Raw genomic sequence first — 18,257 nt, 5'->3', positions numbered from 1 at the left:
GAGCTTGTTGCGTAAACATTGGCTGCTGTGTTTACTACACATCAACAGTGACTACACTTCAAAAGCACTTCAGTGGTTGTAAGAGCTCTTCAGGAGAAACTGACGTTGTAAAAGGCGCCGTATAAATGCCGCTTATTTCTTAACCTGCATCAGGTACTGGATAAGAAATCGGGGAAGTATCCAAAGCTCTGCTTCATCCATCATCACGGTGGATGTCGCAATTTGGCATTTTTTAATTGGTTGTTGCAGAGACTTCAAATGTTTCTCTCTGCTGACTGCTCAAAGATACAAAGAGTTAATTGGGAGATGTGTCAGCATCTGGTCCTCTTAGATAAGTCAACAGCTTTGAAGTATGGCTGTATGCTAACCTGCTGCAGGTGACACTGCCAGGCACAGCCAACTAATCAATCTCCTCAGATAAGAGTTGAAAGTAATACTGCATGTTATGTCCAAAGGACAGAAAAATGATGTTGAATTTATTACCATCTGGCTGGTAATCGGGAGGGTTCCCCCACCCCAGCTTCAGCTTGCTGGTATTTTGTGCACCGTGCTGTTCATTAACACTGCTTGGCTCTGTGAGCCAGCATCACACAACTCCAGGGAGAGTGCACTCGGCAATCGATAGAAGGAGAGCTGCATTCACCACCTCATTTTCTCTTCCTCTTTTTTCTCCCCCCCCCCCACCCTTCGCTCGCCCTCTTCCTTCTTTCGTTCTCCTGCCACTTCCCTACCTCCTCTCGCTCCCCCCCCCCCCCCCCCCCCCCCTCCCCCCATCCTCTCTCTCCACCCTCCGTGGCCTTTCTCTCACTCTCTCTGTGTATTTCAGATTGATTTGTGGGATGTGGCCGTCGCTGGCTAGGCCAGCATTTATTGCCCATCCCTAATTGCCCTTGAGAAGGTAGAGGTGAGCTGCCACCTTGAACTGCTGCAGTCCGTGTGGAGCGATTAGATCTTGAAGGGGTACCACTCAAGCAGGGCTGCTTTGTCCAGGATGGTGTTGAGCTTCTTGAGTGTTGTAGGAGCTGCGCTCATCCAGGCAAGTGGAGAGTATTCCATCACACTCCTGACTTGTGCTTGTAGATGGTGGACAGGCTTTGGGGAGTCAGGAGGTGAGTTACTCTCCGCAGGATTCCTAGTTTCTGACCTGCTCTTGTAGCCACAACAATTACATGGCTAGTTCAGTTCAGTTTCTGGTCGATGGTAACCCCAGGACACTAATAGTGGGGGATTCTGTGATGGAAATGCCATTGAATGTCAAGGGGCAATGGTTAGATCCTCTCTGATTGGAGATGGTTATTGCCTGGCACTTGTCTGGTGTGCATGTTCCTTGCCACTTGTCAGCCCCAAGCCTGGACATTGTCCAGGTCTTGCTGCATTTGGACATGGACTGCTTCAGTGGCTGAGGAGTCGTGAATGGTGCTGAACATTGTGCAGTCATCAGCGAACAGCTCCACTTCTGACCTTATGAGGAAGGGAGGTCATTGATGAAGCAGCTGAAGGTGGTTGGGCCTAGGACGCTACCCTGAGGAACTCCTGCAGTGATGTCCTGGAACTGGGATGACTGACCTCACCGATCCTCTCTCGCTTCTCTCTCCTTCCCTCCCCACACAGTTGCGGGGACGTTGTGTTGAGTCAGGAAGGCTGTCACATTACTCTGCCTTCTTCTGACTGTGACCTGTGAATTTGCAAACGTTTGCCACCCTGCCTGAGTGTTGAAACCATTAAACCGGTCACCGAGCTCAAGATGTGCCTGCTTACAGCAATTAGCCTGTGGCCTGATACCAACAGGACAGGTTCTGCTTGGCTGCACTGTAGCAGCTGCACATGGCAAATTCACTTCTCCTGAAGTTGCAGAATCCTCGCTCCTCTCATTTATAATCTCCTCATGCTTGTTTTCTCATGAAAATGACACAAATTACGATGGACCCCAACCGGAGTGCTCAGCCTCTGCTCCGATCTTCAAACCAGAGAGAAAAGACCATTTTCCCGTTTTTAAGACGTTGTGGAGGGAATCGAAATGCAGCAGATTTTTGTGAAATTATTTTAAACCAAATAAAGCTCCTTCGCCCCAGTCTATCTATGCCTGACCACTGCCGCTCCATTGGTACCCGGGTCCTGCATCTCCCTCGGCGTCCGATTGTCAGCGCCTGACTGACTCGACGCTGTGCGCCTCCCTCAGTCCCAGTCTCAGGCCCAGGTGGGGGCTCGCTTTTGTCATAATATCCACTCATGTATATAATGAGATGCAGACAGGCAGTGATTGACACATAGGATGACCAGTAGGCATACAACACAGCACAGCCAATCACCAGACAGGACACTACCACTATAAAGCCAGAGGGCACTAGGTTTCCCGCTCTCTCGGGACCCAGCCACTGAGACAGTCAGAGTCCACGAGCTAGCAAGCACAAACACCATGCGGTAGCTAGTAAGTCTGGTCAGGCTACTACAAGGTCATTAGTCAGATCAGTATAGTGTCGACCCACAGCTGAATATGTACAGCAGTTCATCTAGTTGAATAAAACAGTGTTGGATCTTCTCCTGTGTTAGACGTCTGTTTCTAACTTCCCTGCATCGAGTGCAGTTCACATCGAACCAGCCTGCCTAACACATCAGTTTTCAGAGGGAATCAATGACTCTGCTTCTTAATTGGCCTCCACCCAGATCCCACCAGGTCCTCGCAAATCCCGCCCAGTCTCTTCCTTCTCTTTCTTTTTCTCTCTTTCTCTTTTTCGCCCTCTCTTTCTCATGGTGACCATCTCAGATGACATTAAATGAGACACTTTGACCCTCGGGTGATGGGGAGGGCATGTGCTGTGACCACAACACAAGAAGACGGGGTGAGGGGCACGGGGGGGGCGGGAGGGGAGGCGGGGTTGGTTTCAAAGCAACCACCACTTACAACTTTCCTTGTGATGTCACAACTTGTGATCTCTCAGCTGATCGACTCACAGACTCACAGTCTCGCTCAAATGCCTCAGCTGAGTTCCCAATCTCGGGTCCCACAGGCTGTCCTGGAGACAGGGGACAATTGGTCAAAATAAGGGACAGTTGGTCTCCCTGCTTTTTTAAAATAATAATCTTTTATTGTCACAAGTAGGCTTTCATTAACACTGCAATGAAGTTACTGTGAAAAGCCCCCGGTCGCCACATTCCGGCGCCTGTTCGGGTACACTGAGGTAGAATTCAGAATGTCCAATTCATCTAACAAGCACGTCTTTCGGGACTTGTGGGAGGAAACCGGAGCGCCCGGAGGAAACCCACGCAGACACGGGGAGAACGTGCAGACTCCGCACAGACAGTGACCCAAGCCGGGAATCGAACCTGGGACCCTGGAGCTGTGAAGCAATTGTGCTAACCACTGTGCTACTGTGCAGCCTGAGGGAGAAAGCGCCCATGCTTACACAGGGGTGGGAGGAGGGTCATGTGGACCATAAAGATGAAGGCAGGCCAGTGGGGCTGAATGTCTTGCTTCTGTCCACAGGCCTCCTGAGTTTCTGCAGCATTTTCTGTTTTTATTTCCGATTTACGGCATCCGCGGTATTTTGCTTTTTCATTCTTGCCTCTCTCTGTGCTATCCACAGCTCAATTCTTTCACTGAGACGTGCTTCGGGCAGGGGAGTGGGCCTAGATAGGGTGCTCTTTCAGAGGATCGGCGCAGGCCCGATGGGCCAAATAGCCTCCTTCTCCATTGTAGGCGTTCCAAGGACTATCTTGCAAGCAAGTTGGCCATGCCGGAGGAGGGGGTGGGGGGATTGGGGTGTCCGTAATCATCATCCTGATGATCCAGGGTGTTTGCTTGGCTGGCTTGTAGAATGCTGGTCTCTGAGCCAAATGGTCGGGTGTTCAAGCCTTCCTGCTTGGCTTAAGCAGGCCATTTAAACTGAGGGTGGGGTGCTATCTTTTTTTCTGTAGAGGGCAGACTGTGGCCTTCTGGCAATGTCACTGGGCGAGTAACCCAGAGGTTCAGGCTAATGCTTTGGGGGTTGCAGGTTCAAGCCCCACTGTGGCAGCTGCTGCAAATTCAATTGATTCGTTGGAACCCTTTTCCCCAGAGAGCGGGGGAGGCAGGGTCAAGGAACATTTTTAAGGTAGATAGATCCTTGACTAACAAGGGAGTCAGAAGTAATAGGGGGAGGGGCAGAATGTGGAGTTGAGGCAGAATGTGGAGTTGAGGCCATAATCCGATTAGCCATGATTTTATTGAATGGCAGAGCGGGCCGAATGGTTAACTCCCCCTAATTTGTAAGTTGGTATGATTCAGTTCTTGCCTGGTACCTGCACAGACAAACTCTCCAGCAAAGTGCCGCCGAATTAGCAAATGGGGAACCTCGTTCCTCACTCCCCCACCCTGCGACCCCCCCTCATTGAGGTGCAGATGGAGTGACAAAAACACAGACCGGCAAGGTGTCAAAGAGTCTACCTGATTTCCCGAGTTTATACCTGAGGAATGGCCAGTTGTCCCAGAAAGGGAATAATGCCCCTGGCTCTGCAGACCAACAATGCCTGTCGTGAGAAAGCAGGATGGGAGAGGATAACCTATTGGAACGGTTGTATCTTTCGAAAAAGAAATGCTGCTTAAGCAGACTTGGCCTGAGGGTAACTTCTGCAGCAAACCTTTAATGAAGTTGCATTTACATATGGATCGTGACTATGCCGCTAGCACTGGGCCGAGTTAACTAAAAGAACACCTGGCTCCAATAGAATTGATTCCCACCCGTTATAGTGTGAGAGGCCTGGGATTTACGCAGGCCTGCCCCGACCCCTTCGCAGCCTGTTGTTACTCTTTGACCCCTTGTAGGTGGCGATGATTTTGGCGAGCTGATTGAAAGCCACACCTGAGACGGTTTTGGTGACCTGGCTCTTCCTGGTTCCCCCTCTCTGTTGAGCCAGCGTTGTTTCCTGAGCCTTCTCCTTCACCCAGGGTAAGCGAATGGAACGCCTTGAGCTCGATGAGAGTGACAGCCCGAGGTTTCAACCAGTTCTCGAACTGAAAAGGAGGCGCCTCTCCACTTGAAGATCATCGGTTTGCCCAACCCGTTTCCCCCACTTATTACAGAAACATAAGAAGTAGGCCATTTGGCACTCTGGGCCGATGCTGGTCTCAGCTCCACTTTGCTGCCTTGTATTTTAACTCCACTAAAGCTCAAGAATTTGTCGATCAGCAGGGTAGACTGCTGAGCAGACCGCCATCCATCTGTACACCTCCAGGTAAACAACAGCTAAAGGTGGGCAGCGCGGAGGCGCGGTGGTTACCACTGAAGCCTCACAGCGCTGAGGACCCGGGTTCGATCCCGGCCCCGGCTTACTGCCCGTGTGGAGTTTGCATCTTCTCCCCGTGACTGCGTGCGTCTCACCCCCACTACCCAAAGTTGTGCAGGGTACGTGGATTCGCTTGGCTCGGTTGTAGAATGCTGGTCTCTGAGCCAAATGGTTGGGTGTTCAAGTCTTCCTGCTTGGCTTAAGCAAGTCATTTAAACTGAGGGTGGGGTGCTATCTTTTTTTCTGTCCAGTTTTTAATCATCGCCCGTTGGAACAGAGTGCATAGGTTAGTTGAGATGGGATTCGAGTTACGTGATGGCTGCTGAGGGGTTGATTTATCCGGAAGAGGTTGGCTTACGGGCTGACGAGTGTTTTCTTGCTCCTGCAGCTCCTGCTGCTTCCTCGTAGACAGTCACCGGGTCCAACTCGCACGTTCAACCTCAGGAGCAGGTTCTGCATAAACATTGATGGCTTAAATTAATCAGCCTTGGCTTTAGTGAGTAATGTTCTCACCTCTGTGCCAGAATGCCACTGGGTCAAGTCCCACAGCGGAGATTGTACATGAAACCCTGGCTGACACAGCACTGAGGGAGGGGCTGTCTTTCACATGAGGCATTGAAACTCCCTCAGCTAAGGCCATAAGACGTAGGAGCAGAAGTAGGCCATTCGGCCCATTGAGTCTGCTCCGCCATTCAATTAGATGATGACTGATCTGATACCTGTAGATGTAAAAGCTCCTCGGGCAGGGGAATTCCCCATGCCCCCTGACCAATATTCAACCCTCAGCTAACATTTGTAAAATCAGTGTTTCTGTCAGTTTTCTCATTGCTAGACATGAGGGAGTTCTATGTGCAAGTTGGTTGCTTTACTCCCTGTTACAATAATGATTACACTTCAAAACTACTTGATTGTCTGTTTGGCACTTTGGGATGTGCTGAGGACATGAGGCTTTAGAAATGAGAGTTATTTTCTTCCTTTTAGACTTAATATGCTATGAGGAAGTTGGACAGTGTCCCTATTTAGTTTCACCTTGGCGGCACGGTAGCACAGTGGTTCGCACTGTTGCTTCACAGCTCCAGGGTCCCAGGGTTCGATTCCAGCTTGGGTCACTGACTATGTGGAGTCTGCACGTTCTCCCCGTGTCTGCGTGGGTTTCCTCCGGGTGCTCCGGTTTCCTCCCACAAGTCCTGAAAGACGTGCTGTTAGGTGAATTGGACATTCTGAATTCTCCCTCTGTGTACTCGGAACAGGTGCCGGAATGTGGCGACTAGGGGCTTTTCACAGTAACGTCATTGCAGTGTTAATGTAAGCCTACTTGTGACAATTAAGACAATAAAAAAAGAATACAACCAAAGTGCAAAGAAAATGACTAAACATTCCGGGCGTGTTCGAACGGTCACGTTGCGTCTGAAAAGCAACGCGACGTGGCGTGGCCGATGGTAGCTGGGAGACCCCGCTCCCAGGATCTACCCGTCCCGCAATGCCTCGTAAGATCTAACGCGATCTTGCGATTTAAATCCCACCTTTTGTGGCACCCGAGATGTTGGGGTCTATTCCCTTCACCTCGGAGACCTTGGGAGAGCACCGTTCAATGCTGGCCCCCACAACCGGGGACCCAGATGGAATGGCGCTCGTGGGGGTCTCCCAGGGGATTGGAGGCCACCAGCGGGTGCTTGCCCTCTGGGTAGGCTGGTACCCTGGCATTGCTGGTGCCACCTGGACACTCTAGGGGTGGCGGGGGGGGGGGGGGGTGGCGGTGGTGGCAGGGGTGGATGGCGGGGGTGGCGATGGCGGGGGTTGGGTGGGGTGGTGGTGGTGGGGGGGGGAGATTTTACTTTTGGTGTCGGAAGGCAGTCAATTCAGTGGGTATTGAGGCGATGACAGAAAACAGCTGGAGGTCTTTTCTGTTTCTGCGAAGGGTCTGGCGAGGATTCATCGTAACAAAAGAATTTGCCGACTCAATGGGCGTAACCCAGGAGGTCGCTCCGGGTGCCCGGCTTGTGATTACAGACTTGTGTATGTTTTCCTAAAGATCCCAAAATAATGGGAGGCAAGATGGTGACACAGAGAATTCGTGGAAAGCAGAAGCTGACACTGAATTAATTGCTCCCAGTTTCTGAGCGAGACGCAGATATTTACACTTCAAGGTAAAAATGTGTCCCACCAAAGAGTTTCTCCAGAGTCTTTGGGGGGTCCCAGTAAGATGAGTGTCACTGTGGAGGAGAACAAATGTGCTTTTACTGTTGGCAACATAATATGAGAAGCCTGAATCTCATATTCAGATGAGACGCAGGAGGGGAATGAAAGCGAAATGTTTCAGGCTATTAATGAATCTGATTTATTTGTGGTTGAAGATCCATTGCGTGGCCTGGGCCTATGTGGGACTCTAGTCCCACGCCAACATGCTTGACTCTTAACTGCCCTCTGAGGTTAGCCAGTAAGGTGCGGGTCCTGAGCTCCTCTTGCATTGCCAAGCTGTTTAACACAGCACGGTAGCTCGGTGGTTAGCACAATTGCTTCACAGCTCCAGGGTCCCAGGTTCGATTCCCGGCTTGGGTCACTGTCTGCACATCCTCCCCGTGTGGGCGTGGGTTTCCTCCGGGTGCTCCGGTTTCCTCCCACAGTCCAAAGATGTGCAGGTTAGGTGGATTGGCCATGCTAAATTGCCCTTAGTGTCCAAAATTGCCCTTAGTGTTGAGTGGGGTTGCTGGGTTGTAGGGATAGGGTGGAGGTGTTGACCTTGGGTAGGGTGCTCTTTCCAAGAGCTGGTGCAGACTCGATGGGCCGAATGGCCTCCTTCTGCACTGTAAATTCTATGAAAACGCCTCCTGTATTATTTGGTTGGAGCGTTTTGCTCTGTGACCTCAGTGTGTTACGTTAGTGTCACCAGCCATTAGGTGAGTGAGGAAAGGGAGTCACGAACTGTGAGCAAAACCATGTGACTCGCGCAATAAAAATTACTGCGGCATCTTGCATAGCCTCAGGACATCCCAAAGTGAGTTACAGCCAATGGTACCATTTTGAGATGTAGCGACTATTAGAATGTGGCAGTTACAGCAGCTAATTTGCACACAAGATCTAAATAAGCTTAAGTAGGGTGCTCTTTCGAAGGGCCGGCGCAGACTCGATGGGCTGATTGGCTTTCTTCTGCACTGTAAATTCTATGATTCTATGAAGCTGCATTTTTAATAATGTAATTTGAGGGACAAATATTGGCCAGAAGACTGGGGAGAACTCCCTCCCCCTAATTTGAGACGGTGCCTATGATATCTTTTACAACCCTCTTATGGACTGACCTGATCAACACTACACCCCTGTAAGCTTCACCCGATGCAGAGGGGGGCACGCCTTTGTTTCATGTCTTGTCCCGACACTAGGTTATTTCTGCTTCTGGGGTAGCTTGGAAACTGTGAGATCGGCGACTGCTCCTGTCAAACGTGTGCGTGAAGGTTGTGTGGTGGAGTTTAGTTCCCAAGGCTCCTTATGGACAAAGTGACTGCTGCAGTGAGGCAACTGGTCTGTGTGTATTTTGACAGACGCACCGTTGGCCATTGTAATCCAGCGTCCGCATCTGCGACTTGTCTGACGACAGCGGTCTCTGACACAGAGTTTGCTGAGATTGGCCGTCGATACAGGGGTATTGTGTGCTGCTTGATTATATTTGAGATTATCGGGGATTAAATTACTGCCAACTGCATCCCAGTGTAATAATGTCAGTTCAATTGAAAAATTGAATGTAAATATTGTGTGGCCGACTTGCAGTCTAGTGAATAAATTCCCAACTCCTTATCCCATTAGTCCTCAAACATGTCATCTTCAACTTCGTTACGAAGACTCAAAAGTTGATTTAATGATTGTAAGTAGATTATTTAACTCAATAGGAACTTGCTCCTCGAATGTAGAAATGGGTGATTTGCTTTCAACTCATCTTTAATATTTAGTCCTCTCGCTTTAATTTTATTGGAAGCATTTAGGCATTGATTAGCTCTGTCCTTGTTTCCCCCCCACTGCCGATCTTGTCTTCAGGTCAGGGCACATTGGGCGGAGTTCTCCGTTATCCCGGCGCCCGGGGGTTTCCCGACGGCATGGGGCTGCCCCACAATGGGAAACCCCATTGACTGGCCGCGTAACGGAGAATCCCGCGGGCCGGTCGGGGTAGAAATGTGGCGGGGCGGAGAATCCCGCCCATTGCATCACCTTGAACAGAAACTTATCAGGAGCTTCAAACTTGGATTGGATTTTGTTTATTGTCACGTGTACCGAGGTACAGTGAAAAGTATTTTTCTGCGAGCAGCTCAACAGATCATTAAGTACATGAAAAGAAAAGAAAATACATAATAGGGCAACACAAGGTATACAATGTAACTACATAACACTGGCATTGGGTGAAGCATACAGGGGTGTAGTGTTAATGAGGTCAGTCCATAAGAGGGTCGTTTAGGAGTCTGGTAACAGTGGGGAAGAAGCTGTTTTTGAGTCTGTTCGTGCGTGTTCTCAGACTTCTGTATCTCCTGCCCGATGGAAGAAGTTGGAAGAGTGAGTAAGCCGGGTGGGAGGGGTCTTTGATTTTGCTGCCCGCTTTCCCCAGGCAGCGGGAGGTGTAGACAGAGTCAATAGATGGGAGGCGGGTTCGTTTGATGGACTGGGCGGTGTTCACGACTCTCTGAAGTTTCTTGAGGTCCTGGGCCGAGCAGTTGCCATACCAGGCTGTGATGCAGCCTGATAGGATGCTTTCTATGGTGCATCTGTAAAAGTTGGTAAGAGTTAATGAGGACATGCCGAATTTCCTTAGTTTCCTGAGGAAGTATAGGCGCTGTTGTGCTTTCTTGGTGGTAGCGTCGACGTAGGTGGACCAGGACAGATTTTTGGAGATGTGCACCCCTAGGAATTTGAAACTGCTAACCATCTCCACCTCGGCCCCGTTGATGTTGACAGGGGCGTGTACAGTACTTTGCTTCCTGACGTCAATGACCAGCTCTTTAGTTTTGCTGGCATTGAGGGAGAGATTGTTGTCTTTGCACCACTCCACTAGGTTCTCTATTGCCCTCCTGTATTCTGACTCATCGTTATTCAAGATCCAGCCCATTATGGTCAGCAAACATGTAGATGGAGTTGGGACCAAATTTTGCCATGCAGTCGTGTGTGTCCAGGGAGTCGAGTAGGGGGCTAAACTTGTCCTGTGCAGCAAGGTTAAGTGCCATTCGTGAGAGGCGTTTGCTGGGATAAGGAAGGTAGTATTTCTGTGAGAGTGCTTTCCAACGTCGATTGCCTGATAACCAGTTTATTCTAACGACAGTTGCATTGTGTGTTTTTTTTTTGCAGATTCTGGTTGATTCCATCTCTCCGGGCTCAGGGGGCCCCATGCTGTATGAAAACGTGACGGTCACTGTTGGAAGCTCCATACTCCGCGACTTGGTGTTCAGTCCCAATTACCAGTACATCTACGCAATGAGCGAAAAGCGGGTAACTAAAGCCACTTTTCTTGAAACAACTGTTGTTGGGTTCCACTTGGCAGGTCTCCATTAAAGCTTCATTGATGGTCTATTCAACCTTGGGGGATAGGCTGCGCAGGCGGCCTCCGGGGTCCTCAGGGGGTCGCGGGGGGGGGGGATCTGGCCCCGGGTGGTGCCCCCACGCTGGCCCGGCCAGCGATCGGGGCCCACCGATCCGCGGGCGGGCCTCTGCCATGGGGGCACTTTATTCTTCTGCACCGGTGGCATTGCCGGTGCGGAGGCGAACCCCTCTGCGCATGCGCGGGGATGACGCCAGCACACGCTGGCGCTCCCGCGCATGCGGCAACTCGCGCCGGCCAGCGGAGGCCCTTCGGCGCCAGTTGGCGTGGCGCCAAGCCCCTTTCCCGCCAGCCGGCGCGGCGCAAACCACTCCAGCGCCGGCCTAGCCCCCGAAGGTGCGGAGGGTTCCGCACCTTTGGGGCGGCCCAACGGCAGAGTGGTTCACGCCACTCCTCGGCGCCGGGAACCCCCGCCCCGCCAGGTAGGGGAGAATCCCGCCCCAGATAACCGTCTGCCCAGATTCTCATTGGGGCAGTATTGACTACAGGAGAGGCTGCTGTCCACAGTGCTGAATGTTTCCTCAGAGTTTCGAGCTGCCCAGGGTCTCTGCAGTTGACCATGTGAAGCCCAGGGGCCGATGGGGCATTGAAACCGGATTCTAGCCTGCGGTCAAGTTAAATTCGAAACCCGGGAACATTACATTGTAACAGTCAGAGAAAAAACTGCAAGCTCGGCAGTCGCCCAAGTGTCTCTCTGAAGGACGGTCGTACTCAACAGTTGTAATCTAAGTGAAGGATTTGAGGGGTTTATATGTAGAACAACAGGCACTCCTGCATGAATGGCAGACTGAAATCTAATTGAGGATTTTGGGTTTGTTATACATGGAATAAAAAAAATACCTGGGAGGTAGTTTCAGGCTGGGGTCTAATTGAATAGTTTGAGTGGTTTATAAACAACATTTTCTTAAATTCACTTGTGGGACGTGTGTGTCGCTGGCTGGGCCTGCATTTGCTGCCCATCCCGAATTGCCCTTGAACGGAGTGCCTCACTCAGCCATTATACCCTAACGGACATTAGTGAGCCAGATGGGTTTTTCCAACAATCGGCAATGGTTTCATGGTCATCGTTAGATTTTTAATTCTATATTTTTGTCGAATTCAAATGTCACCATCTGCTGTGATGGGATTCGAACACAGGTCCTCGGCGAATCTCCCTGTTCTCTGGATTACTAGCCCAGTGGCAATGCCACTACACCACTGCCTCCCTCTTAACAGATAAGGGATTGAGTTACAAGCTGAAACCTAATCAAGGATTTTGTGTGGTTTTGATATGGAATAACTCATTCCCAGGAGTGAGGTACAGGGTAGAATCTAATTGAGAGATTGTTTTTTTAATATATAATATAATACTACCCCAGAGTGGGTTTAGGCTGGAAACTGGTTGAGGCAGTTTGCATGTAAACTCTAATATGGGTTAGGGTTAGGAGTTAAGAGCAAAAATCTAATTGAGGCTTCACATGGGCCTTGTGGCGAATAATCTATTGTGGGAGTGAGTTGCCTCTGTTTGATGTAAGATATATTTGTCTTCCTTTGGCAGTCTGTGAAATATCTGAGGCCTTTGGCATGTTTGGAGATACAATTGAATGACCTCTAAATTTGAGGTCATCCAGAGCTCATGCCCTAATCCTCACCCACGACCTGTTCGCACATGAAATGATTGAATGAACCACCTGCTGACCTCACTGACCTGCCTTGGAGCTTAGCCGAGCAATATCTCAATCTCAAACTCCCTACCCTTATTTTCCAGTCCTTCCGTGGCCTTGCCCTTCCCTGCCTCTATAACCCCCTCCAGCCCGACAACCAACCCCCCTCCCCTTAATTCTGGCCTCTTTGTACAACCCCAATTTGAATCGCAACACCATTGCTTTCATGCCGTCAGGTGCCTGGACCCAAGCTGTGAATACTCTCCCTCAAGCTCTCCACCTTTCTATCTCTTTCACCTTTTAAGACACCCCATTTGACCTAAACTTTAGTCATCAGATTTAATATCGCCCAATAGCTGTGCCCCAATTACAGATCTGTTTCAGGCTCTACCTAAATGAATGTTGTTGCTGGTTGAAAATGAGCTTGATTGCTCTGAAGTAACGGAGTCAACGCACATGACATAACATTCTCCTCCGAAAGGGCAGCTCGGTGGCGCAGTGGGTTAGCCCTGCTGCCTCACGGCGCCGAGGTCCCAGGTTCGAATCCCGGCTCTGGGGTCACTGTCCGTGTGGAGTTTGCACATTCTCATCGTGTCCGCGTGGGTTTCCCCCCCACAACCCAAAGATGTGCAGGGTAGGTGGATTGGCCACGCTAAATTGCCCCTTAATTGGAAAAAAAATAATTGGGTACTCTAAATTTAAAAAAAACGTTCTCCTTCGAAATAAACTCGGTGCACACTCTGTTATATTACTTTTGCACGCATGCTCTAAAGTCCTACATTGAGTGAGCTAACAGCAGCATTTTGATAGTGTATTAAACTGTCTGGCTGCTGATTTTATATCGAAATAAAAGGTTTGACTAGTCCCCAAGATATTTTGCTGTGTTTTTTAAAATTTGTTTTAACAAGTTCCATAAATCTTCCTCCCTTTCCCCTTACATGCATGCAGATAAGGCGGAGGATGGTGTTCTTGCCAATCCAGAGTGTTATTCCCAGCTCTCTGACACTGAACATCTGTCTGCTGAAGCTGCTACCTGTTTAAGTGGCCCTGATTTAAGAGTTTGATTGATGAAGGTATCTGCAGCTCTGAGATGCTCAGCAGGGTAGCGAGCTGGCTTGGATGCTGACGTGCTGAATCCAGGCCGAGTGTGACTGGCAGCCTCGTCACCCGAGGGGGAGATGGGCAGGATGGGAAGGGGCGATGCCCGTTATGGTGGAACAATACGGGTGACTCTGTACCCCACGGCTTTCGGATGAGTATTAGCGGCCTGGAGTTTCTGCTGACTTGTGTTGGTATTTTTAGGCGCCATTGACCGAGAACTGGCAAAACCAGTGCAAAAGATTGAGAGTGCAAATTCCCTTGAGCTGCAGGTCACCCTTCTACCATATTTGGTGGTGGTTGAAAAGCTATTGCGTTGAAATGAACCCTGCTCCCAAAATTGGCTTTCCCTCTAAAATGACTTTCCACTAATTTTTTAAATAAATTTAGAGTACCCAATTATATTTTTTCCCCCAATTAAGGGGCAGTTTAGCATGGCTAATCCACCTGCCCTGCACATCTTTGGGTTGTGGGGGTGAAACCCACGCAAACACGGGACAATGTGCAAACTGCACACGGACTGTGACCCGGGGTCGGGATTCGAACCCGGGTCCTCAGCAGTCCCAGTGCTAACCACTGCGCCGCATGCCGCCCCAGACTTTGCACTAATTGAGCTTGTGTGCAGGAGGAGGCTTTCAAATAATGTATTTTTAAAAAGTATTTTCATTCCAAATTTTCAACATTTTTACTATTTACAACAGTAATAAAACCCACCCAACACATTAAACCCCCCCACCCACCCGTACCTCCCCCTCCCTCCTCCTCCCCACCCCTCCCTCAGCCGTCAACAGTAACCAACTGTCCAAAATGCAAACTAAACAAACCCCATCTTTTGTGGAACCCCTCATTCGTCCCCCTTAGAGGAAATACAACCTTTTCCAGTGCTAAAAACTCCAGCAGGTTGCCCCCCCCCACCCCCACCCCCGCCACGTCGAGGCAAAGGGAGGCGAAGCAGACCTCCACCCCAACAAGACCCGCCTGTGAGCAATCAGCGAGGCGAAGGTTAAAACATCTGCCCCCGTACCCGCCTGCAGCCCGGGCCGGTCCGACACCCCACCCCGGAATGGTGCTGAAAGGTGCCCTACAAAACCTTTCCAGCTTCAGGCAGGACCAAAACATATTCACATGGTTCTCGGGCCCCCCCTACATCGCTCACCGGCATCCTCCACCCCCTCAAACAGCTGCTCATTCTAGGTGCACCCTGTACACTACCTTCAGCTGTATCAGCCCTGGCCTCACGCACAAAGTTGAGGTATTCACCCTCCGCAGTACCTCACACCACAATCCCTCTTCTAGTGCCGCCTCCAGCTCATCCTCCCACTTGGCCATAACCGCCTCCATGGGCATCTTATCCTCCTCCAAAATCCTTCCATAAATCGCTGGGCTCAGCAAGGTGCTGGAGCTGAAGTCAAACAAGCTGATATATCTCTGCCATCCAACAGAAAATATATATATTCTGTGACCTGGTGTGTTACTGTTTTGAAGTTTTGAAGCCTTTTGGATGTTTGAAGGAACATTTTGAGGGATTATTTAGTGTTGTATTATTTTTGGGGTTATCTTTGAAGTAAGGGGTCCAATGTTTATTGAATAGGTTAATTTGAGTTGGCTGGTTTAACACAGGGCTAAATCACTGGCTGTTAAAGCAGACAAAGACAGGCCAGCAGCATGGTTCAATTCCCGTACCAGCCTCCCCGAACAGGCGCTGGAATGTGGCGACTAGGGGCTTTTCACAGTAACTTAATTTGAAGCCTACTTGTGACAATAAGTGATTTTCATTTCATTTCATTTCATGTTTATTCCATGAACTCAACTTAACCTATTAAATGAACATTGGATCTCTTAACACCCCTTACTTCAAAGATAACCCCCAAAATAATACAACACTAAATAATCCCTCAAAATGTTCCTTCAAACATCCAAAAGGCTTCAAACCTTCAAAACAGTAACACACCAGGTCACAGAATATATATATTTTCTGTTGGATGGCAGAGATATATCAGCATGGTTGACTTCAGCTCCAGCACCTTGCTTTTCTTCCTGCAGCTCTCTGGAAACACACAGACACAACCAAGCTGCTTTTTGAAACTGAATCTAAAAGCAGAAGTGAGCTCAGCTCAGCTCCCCCCACCCTCTGAGATCACTGCAGTAATATGAGCAGCTTCATTTGTTAAAGGTACATTTCTTCAACTTCCAATTCTTAAAGGCACTCTCGCATGGCAACCGCAGGTAGAACCTTATCTGTAACTCTTTCCTCTTTGCCAGGAGCTCCGGATCCAGGTCCCCCGCATAGCTCCCATCCACCTCCAATACCCCCCCCCCCCCCCCCCCCCCCCCGAGATGTTCGAACGCCACATACTCCTCAGTCACCTTCCCCATCCTATCACAGAAACTCCAATCCACCAACAACCTCCAGCCCGGTACCGGTCCGGGCCGCCCCCTTTTCCAGTACCACATCCAGCCAATACGGAGTGTGATCCGGGATCGCAATTGCCGAATAATCTGCCCTCTTAACTCCAGCTAACAGCACCTTCCCCAGCACAAAGAGGTCAATCCTTGAGAACACCTTGTGCATCGGGGGAAAAAAAAAAATACTCCCGGCCCCTGGGTGTAAAACTCTCCACGGGTCAACACCCCCTCCTCCTCATCTCCTTCAAAAGCCCGAATTGGGGGCATATATGCTTACCAGCACCACCAGCCTCCTCTCCGAGGCACCCATTACAATCACGTACCTGCCCCCCTGATCCGCCACCACCTTCACCACCTGGAACCTCACCCGCTTGCCCAACAAGGTCGCCACCTCCCCGAGCCCCACTATCAAACCCCGAATTAAACACCTGGCTCACCCACCCCTTTCCTAACCCTCATCTGCTCCTTCACCCTCAGGTGGGTCTCTTGCAGCATCACCACATCGGCTTTTAAACTCTTCAAAGGCGCAAAACCTTTCGCTCTCTTCACCGGCCCCCCTAACCCCCTCACGGTCCATGCCACCATTCCGACCGGGGGTCCTCTCACTAACCCCCCTCCCACTCCAATCCACTGTTACCCCAGGCCCCACCCATCCAGCTGGACCCAACCCATCTTTTTTTAAACTTTTGTTGGCCAATGCGGTGGCCCCTGCCAGAGTCGTCTCCCCCCCCCCGCCCGCACCACTGGCTGGAGAATGGCCGGGTCCGTGGCCACGTATACGCACAGCGACAACCCGCAGCGGTCGCGCCGTAAAACATTTAAAAAAAATTAATTTAGAGCGCCCAATTCATTTTTTCCAATTAAGGGGCAATTTAGCGTGGCCAATCCCCCTGCCCTGCACATCTTTGGGTTGTGGGGGCGAAACCCACGCAAACACGGGGAGAATGTGCAAACTCCACACGGGCAGTGACCCAGAGCTGGGATCGAACCTGGGACCTCAGTGCCGCGAGGCCGCAGTGCTAACCCACTGCGCCACCGCGCTGCCCTTCGCGCCGTAAAACATGGCTCCGGCCATGTGCAGGATTACAATGCAGGCGCATCTTTGTACGCCTCCAGCTCTGCTTGTTCAACAAGGACCCCAGGACAAAGGCGACGTCAAGTCTGTCGATTTATTTGATCTCTCGATCCTGCAGCCCCCAGTGTGAGGTGACTGGTGTTGCGCACAATGCAGTTTGCAGATCATGTATTTTCTTTTCAATTTAGACCACTTTTTTGTTCTCCAAGAATATTTGAGGGTAGGAACCGTGTTTTAATAAATTTGCTCCTTGTCGGAAAGCTGGGGCCTGATTGGGAGTCTGTCTTCCATTGTTTCCTGGTCATTGAGGTTTTGTGAGATTCTTAATTGAAGGCTGAGGGCCTATTCATTCACTTTAATGTTGAATTAATGTGAGACAATCATTTAATCTGACTCTTGCCTTCATGGGGCATCTATTTTTCCTCTTAAAAGGGCCTCGCCTGTAATAATACTCTGGTCCCACAACCATTGCAGGCAATGATTTCAGAGCAGTGCTGTGAAGTAACAGGCATATAGAAATGGTTATTTTTCTTCCTACCCTTCCCCTCACTTGGACGCAGTTTCCCCTGATTGGCCTTCAGTGCCTCGAATGATTGGTCATCCTACATGAGTGGGTCTCCCAGCTACTCTCAGTCGGGCATTTAACCAAGACAGCATCAAAGCTGCCAACGCCAACTGGCTTTGGAAGTGGGCAGAAAGACTTCAGCTTCCCTCCCGACCCCAGCTGATTTCTGCTTGGCTCCAGTCATGTATTCTGGTTGCCCGCTGTGATGCATGCGGCAGTGGTTGGAGTGAGGGTATAGCAGGGCATCTTGACAGTCCAGGGTTGGTGCCAGTTCTGTGCTGCCAACCAATAGTTTCGCTCAAGCCGGCGCCAACAAAACTCCTCCTGGTGCCAACAATTGGTTCAACCCAAAGCTAATCGGCCATTGAAACACCGAGGCAGACGTGCCGAGGTCACGTGTTGAACTTGTTCAGTCACCCGCTCGGGACTAGCGAATAATGGAACAGCAGGACTCCGCAACAGAGCTTGACATTACAAGGGGCTGCCTTGAAGGGAAATTTCATGCTCATCAAGTTGGTCGTGATGAATGGAAAACATACCATTCCTGCATCAATTAAGTATTCCCGCATGAGCCTCGCATCACTGGATGGAGAGACCACACCCAGCACTTTCTCTGGACCCTTTGGAAATACGGGA

The 18,257-nt window shown here is 50.2% G+C and overlaps 1 protein-coding gene across 2 annotated transcripts in view; it reads left to right on the top strand.

Moving 5' to 3' along the window:
- The window catches only part of LOC140388602 (plexin-A1-like), a 626,216-nt gene that overhangs the window by 288,658 nt on the left and 319,301 nt on the right, over positions 1-18,257 (top strand). For both annotated transcript variants that reach the window (XM_072473037.1, XM_072473038.1), the window contains exon 4: positions 10,585-10,725. In XM_072473037.1, coding sequence (XP_072329138.1) covers positions 10,585-10,725 — 141 coding nt within the window. The remainder of the gene's footprint in view (positions 1-10,584; positions 10,726-18,257) is intronic.

This window comes from Scyliorhinus torazame, chromosome 13 (genome assembly GCF_047496885.1).
Source record: "Scyliorhinus torazame isolate Kashiwa2021f chromosome 13, sScyTor2.1, whole genome shotgun sequence".
NCBI classification, from domain to species: Eukaryota; Metazoa; Chordata; class Chondrichthyes; order Carcharhiniformes; family Scyliorhinidae; genus Scyliorhinus; species Scyliorhinus torazame.
This window is presented reverse-complemented; position numbering and strand designations above follow the sequence as displayed.